This window comes from Pleuronectes platessa, chromosome 9, assembly GCF_947347685.1.
Source record: "Pleuronectes platessa chromosome 9, fPlePla1.1, whole genome shotgun sequence".
NCBI classification, from domain to species: Eukaryota; Metazoa; Chordata; class Actinopteri; order Pleuronectiformes; family Pleuronectidae; genus Pleuronectes; species Pleuronectes platessa.
In genome coordinates this window covers 14635788-14642227 of record NC_070634.1, presented here as the reverse complement: position 1 = coordinate 14642227, position 6440 = coordinate 14635788, and the positions used below count along the sequence as shown (strand labels likewise).

Below are 6440 nucleotides of genomic sequence, written 5' to 3'. Positions count from 1 at the left end.
CGAGTCACCTCCGATCAGTTCAGTTTACTGAGAGGATTTACTGCGGATACTGACCATTAAATCCTGTGGTTTCCTCTATGTCTAATACAATTATAAATAAATAAAGGTCAAATTTAGAATGAAGAAGAACCTGGAGCCCAAACACGTCCTATAAGTGTATTCAGTAGGCTACATATAAATATGATTATTATATCTATATTATTATTATTATTTTCTATTAAAGGTGATTAATTACAGTCTGTTTAATTAATCAAACTGTGCCTATCTTAAAACATATTTGTATTAATTTTATTAATTGTAGTAATTGAATTGCTTAATTCAAATGTTCTATTTTTTCCATATATCTATCTATTGGTTATGTAGCCTTTGCTTTAAGCTCGATAAAGAAAACACGTTGAAATAAGAATAATAATTTCTAAATGTTCTTCTAAATAAAAATAATACAGATTTCAAAATAACGATTACTGTTTCTGAAATTATTTTAAAACTGTGATCAATTGAATAAGTAAGCGTGCCGTTTATAATTACGCACAAAAGCGCATCAACATATTTTCTCGTAAAGCGACGCGGAGCGTTGGACTGATGAGAGGAAAATAATTAAGATCATTAAAATAATTGTGGTTTTTTTTCAGCACAGAAACGATCGAAATAAAAAGTAAATAATCATAATTTGAAATCATTTTATATTTGTGTATCGCAGTTTTGAGCTTGATGTGACAAAAAATAAATACAGTTGAAAAAATATCAAATAAAGACACATAAGAAATGGTGTTTATAGTTTGGCTCCGAACAACGACCAAGAGGATTTCATTCTTTCATTTCGTTTTCAAAGTGTAACGATGTCTGATAAAACATATTGTGCTTTGTAACAGGCTGCATGAAACATACATATGACATCAAATAACATATATTAAAATATCCAATAAATTCCCAGACGACATAATAAAATGTTTATAAATCTAAACATTTAATCTCCACTTATTTTCCTGTATCGCTCCATGTGAACCATTTAACATCATCGCTATCATTGTGCCGAAGTTAACCTGCTGCAAATATAGACCGTTTATCCCACAGAGTAAAATGAACTTCTTCTCGAATCAATCAAATAAATATGGCTACTTACCCGCCCGTCTGACGTCACTACAGTCACGCACCATCTTTATTTTGGGGGGAAACATGAGTCTGTAATTAACACGATGTCATGTCCTGACAATGATACAGACTGTTTCTGAAGAATAATACTGAGAAATGATGCGGGGTTTTGTTCATTTTATGGCCTTTTAATGTCCTGCACGGCAACATGCAAGTCTACGATGAATCGAATTTACCTCCATAAATTGAATTAATATAATATGCTATTGTTTAAAATCTATTTAAACTTAGTCTATTCTGGAAATACACTGCATCGATTAGAGCTTTCCGGGAAACTCCCTTCAGATTCTTAACACTTGATATTTGGAAAAAGAACTCAGGTGGACACAGTTGAAAAAAAAAAGAAAAAGAGGCAGGCCAATCAGAGTGCTTCTTCCCCCTTTGGCCAATGACAGACGCCACATTGTTGTCAAATTTGTCTAATGAAAACGTAGGAGCAACAATAGAGAGGGGGAGAGAGGGATCTGTATCCACTGACGATCTCTGGAGGAAGTTAGTGTCTCAGGCTGCAGCGAGTAACAAGCTCGGCTCCTCCCGGACACTCTGAGCTGCGCACGCGGAGGAACGGTCGCTGCTCTTCGCTCCTGCGCTTCACGGATTTAAAGTCTGCTTCTGCCACTGACTCTCGGACAGTGTACGCCAGACTTTCGCTGATAGATTTATATTTATATATTCACCTTGTGCGGTAAATCTATGTATAGACGAGGATCGTTGACTTCACCTGTTGCCCGCAGATGCTGAGAAGCCCAGAGCAGATGTGATCGTCTCAACATCCGTTTAATTTACGCACACAGTTCAGAGCCACCTAGTTCTGTTTTTCATAGTTTGTTAACACCAGTGAGGAACACGGGCATGGATCTGAGACCGGAGCACCCCTCAGTCTCCTCTGCCTCGCAGGTCCACCCGGGACTGGCGGCCGCGGCAGCAGCGGCAGCAGCGGCAGGCTCCATCCCGGTGTCCATGGCCAGCAGCCTGATGCGCGGCCCTCAGCTGATCCTGCGCACCTCGGACAAGTACCCGCGCACCCCGAAGTGCGCCCGCTGCAGGAACCACGGCGTCGTGTCCGCGCTGAAGGGCCACAAGCGCTACTGCCGCTGGAAGGACTGCATGTGCGCCAAGTGCACGCTGATCGCCGAGAGGCAGCGGGTGATGGCGGCGCAGGTGGCGCTGCGGCGGCAGCAGGCGCAGGAGGAGAACGAGGCCCGGGAGCTGCAGCTGCTCTACGGCACCGCGGAGGGACTCGCCCTGGCCGCCGCCAACGGCATCATCCCACCTCGGCCCAACTACGAGGTGTACGGTTCTGTCAGCAGCGAGAGAGACTCAGGTGAGGGCAGCAGGTGTAGATAAACAGGACGAGGCCAGTTGTCTGTATGTACAGTAACACGTGCGCAAGAGAGCGGCGAAAGTAATGAAGTTGAACTTAGTTATTTATTTCTATAATAAAGGTGTCAATATTATGCTCCGTTTAAATGAACCTGTCAGAGGTATATTGCAGTTAGGTTAAACGCGCTCATCTACGGCTGGACCATTAATAACAGTGTTGTATGTAATGTTGTGGTAACATTCATCTAATCAGCTGTGATTTGTGTCGTCAGACTCCAGTATCCAGAAGTATGAGCTGTTTGCAAAGAGCCATCACTCCGCCACTCCGCAGCAGTCCCTGGGAAAACCAGCATCCACCGAGAGCGACTCAGCCCCGGGCATCTCTTCTCCAGACGGCCGGCACGGAGGCTCAGGTTCGGAGAACGGAGACAGCGAGTCTTTCATCGGCTCACCCGTGTCCAAGCCTCTGAAGGACGGAGGGGAGACTCCTGGGTCCGTGAGTTCTCTGGGCTCCGATTCCGGCTCCGAGACCGACAAGGACGAGCAGGAGCCCTCCCCTTCCTCCGCGGCCTCCCGGCACATGAACGCCATCGACATCCTGACCCGGGTGTTCCCCAGCCACAAGCGCAGCGTCCTGGAGCTCGTGCTGCAGGGCTGCGGCAAAGACGTGGTGCAGGCCATCGAGCAGATCCTCAACAACAGCGGCGCACAGGGATCCAACAAGGTCGGGCCCGAGGAGACGTGGACGGCCGAGAGGATGCTCCAAAGCGCGCAGCCGCCGCCCTCCTCCGCATCCACAGCCGCCCCGACGAGGCCCTTGTTACCCGGCGCCATGACGCTGAGTAACCGCTCCGCGTTCTCCCCTCTCCAGCCCAACGCCCCGCATTTCGGCGCCGACCCCAGCACCTATCCTCTGGGTACCCACCTGGGACTGAACCCGCTGCGGCTGGCCTACTCTGCGCACAGCCGCGGACTGGCTTTCATGACGCCCTACTCCACCACCGGCCTGATGCCCACTCTGGGCTTCAGACCCCCGATGGAATACGCCTTCAGCGACCTGATCAGGGACAGGACAATGCTGCACAAGGAGCAGGCCTACGCCAGCGGCCTGTACGGGCCCTTGGTCAACAACACACCGGACAAACAGTGAGGCGGGCGGCCTGACCACACAGACACGATCCGTTGTATTTGCAGCCACAAGTGTTGAATGTTCTGGCGAAAAAAAATAATTGTGATGTGTGTTTGGCTGCAGGCAAACTGTACATGATGGGATTATCTGACATGTAGTCAGAGGGGGAGAATCTAAATTCACTCATGTGTAATCTTCAAAAATAATTTTATGTGTTACACTTTAAAAGATAGGATGACAGTCCCCATTTATAAGCCTCATTGTGCCATCAATAAAAATTAATGTGAAACTGAAAAGGATATTTTATACATTCCAAAACAAATCATGAAAACTGGGAATTAAATGTAAAGTAAACCCAGACGCACAAAAGGCTGAAACTACTTACATGCTTTTATTATCACTGATTTATTTGTCAGTTCTGCAGGAAAATAAATTGAGGTTACCAATAAATGATTTATTAGAGTGGCTATTATTGCTATTAGAATTGTTTAAAAGCACACTAAATTAAAATGAAAATAGGCATTCCTCTGACACTCACCGACAAATAAATGGGACAAAATTAAGTTATTAAAACACGTAGTTTACGGATGTTAACCCTGTAAAAGTTGAACTAATGTTATGTAAATGCCATCCCTTTTTCCTTATGTATTATTTCACTTATCCCACCTTCTTCTGTTGTTTTAGTTCATTTCCAACTGCCTGTATTATATATTGCATTTGATAATATGAAATGCTATATGCTATATTTGACTTTTCATTTATCTGTTCTAGTCAGCTCCGATATTTTGTGACAACGTGCTGGATGGAGTCAGTTCCTCTTCAGAAGTTACAAACTGTGCTGTCACATTGTATGAATATGCTGGAAATAAATGTTATTTTAAAGAAAAACTTCAAGCCTATAGTTATTAAATGCTGGAATTGAATTAAGTAAATATACACATTTAAAAATCCTCCAGATGGGTCAGATATTTGAAGCTTAGACAGGTTTTTACACATGAACACATCAAATCTAACCAGTGAGGCCTTCTGCTGGAAGATAGATCGATAGACAGATAGATAGACAGATATATAGATAGATCGATAGACAGATAGATAGACAGATAGATAGATAGATAGATAGATGGACAGGTAGATAGATATATAGAAAGATAGATAGATAGAAGCTAAACAATCCATAGACAAAATATACTTAAAGAAAATGTACTGATATATTATAATTTTTGGTAATAAAGTCTAAATCAACTTGTAGGCCTATGCACGCACGCGCACACACACGTATGACATGAAGCTGCAGTGAGGCAGCACATTACAGATTTCACAAAGTGTGTTTGTCTTGGCTCTAAAACCTTTCATAAAAGAACGGTCCTCGTGGGATTTGACTCCGGAATGGACTTAATTGTTCTTTCAAAATGTATTTTTAAGGCTGGACAGGCACAGGGAAAAATTCTGTTTTCCTTCTTCCCCTCAAGTTACATAAACCTGATTTACAGATACACAGTGACAGGCGTGAATAATATTTACCTTTTAGTGTAAGGGTATAAAGGTCTACACTATGCAGCAGAACACATCCCTCTGATGGGCGCACCATTTCTGGTTTGTACATCAGTTTCTGACATTATATGCAATAGATTAACTCTTAATTATCACATTAGATAAACTAACCTATTTATTAAGTGGTTAAATGTACAAATCAAATACAATTACTATAATTGCAATGACAATCCTGTAAAAAACACAAAGAAGTCAGTAAAGCATGTGAAGTAGAGAAGACAATTCGATTGGTGAGGGAATTTAAAATTAGGCCAATTTTTTATAACGAATATAGAACTAATGGTAAGAATAATAATCTTAACAGTGAAAATCTGCACAGCCTGTAAAAATCCAGATGTTACAAAGGTTATAATGGAGAAAAACATAAACAGTTTTTACAGAGAGAAGAATCCTTTAGTGTGAATCCTCCATCAATTACATTTAAAATAACATTATTGTGTTAATATTAATTTATAATATCTGAGGGGACTTGAACAAACGATCCACCATGTTGAACCTCTGCCGACACATTCTTCATTCTCTCAGGAAATCCTCTGCTTCCATTCAACTGCTGAGTCTCTGCACAGAGCAATGACGCCACCTGCAGGTCAACATGTGCCAGTACCTCTCAGTGTTACCACGAAGACCAGATTCAGTTAATTGTTTAATGCTGATTTGTTGTGAGGAAGATGTGACGTCACAAGGTAAACGTCAGAGTTTGCTCTCCACTGGTGTTCAGCAGTAGAAACTAAGTTAAGGCCTGTTGTTGGAAACAGGATTTCTCATTAGTTATGGCTTGTATTGGATTTTTAAAATCTTTATATTCTTTTTGTGATAACTCCTGTCGTTTTGAATTGAATACACATACAGTATACATATTGAGTGAGCACAAAACCATGCGTGTTTGCAGTTTCTCCACTCTGTTTATATTTTTTTTGGAAGATCTGTTGAAGGTTTATAATATGAATAATATGAAGTTCGTTGGCTTTTTAGTCACCAGAAGCTCTTTTAAAATATACACACAGACAACGGCGTGTTACAATGAACAAAATTGTGGAAGGCCTTAAATATTATAAAAGACTCCCAGGTCCCTCTGTGTATGTTGACAGGACCATTAGGCTGAATAGATTAGAATATAGACAGCAATCAGATTCTTCTAGTGTAAATATATAAAACATTTATGATTCAGGGTCCAGATTAAATACAGTTGAATTGGATGGAAAATAATTAAGACAAATGCACAAAAACGGATTTATAATAGTTATAATTTGTCCCTTTGAGATTATTTCTGGATTTGATCTTGTTT

The 6440-nt window shown here is 41.7% G+C and overlaps 1 protein-coding gene across 1 annotated transcript; it reads left to right on the top strand.

Annotated features, from left to right (window-relative positions):
- Positions 1-2004: 2004 nt before the first annotated feature.
- dmrta2 (DMRT-like family A2) lies at positions 2005-3625 on the top strand. The gene is made up of 2 exons (XM_053430997.1): positions 2005-2489; positions 2755-3625. Exons 1-2 carry the CDS (start codon positions 2005-2007, stop codon positions 3623-3625), a joined length of 1356 nt encoding a protein of 451 aa, XP_053286972.1.
- The last annotated feature ends 2815 nt before the right edge of the window (positions 3626-6440 follow it).

What these genes read in the sequence shown, in the direction of transcription:
- dmrta2 (XM_053430997.1), top strand. Translation starts at nt 2,005, where the DNA reads ATGGATCTGAGACCGGAGCACCCCTCAGTCTCCTCTGCCTCGCAGGTC. An exon ending in GACTCAGGTGAGGGCAGCAG is followed by an intron (nt 2,490 to 2,754) that starts GTGTAGATAAAC and finishes GTCAGACTCCAG; the next exon opens with TATCCAGAAGTATGAGCTGT.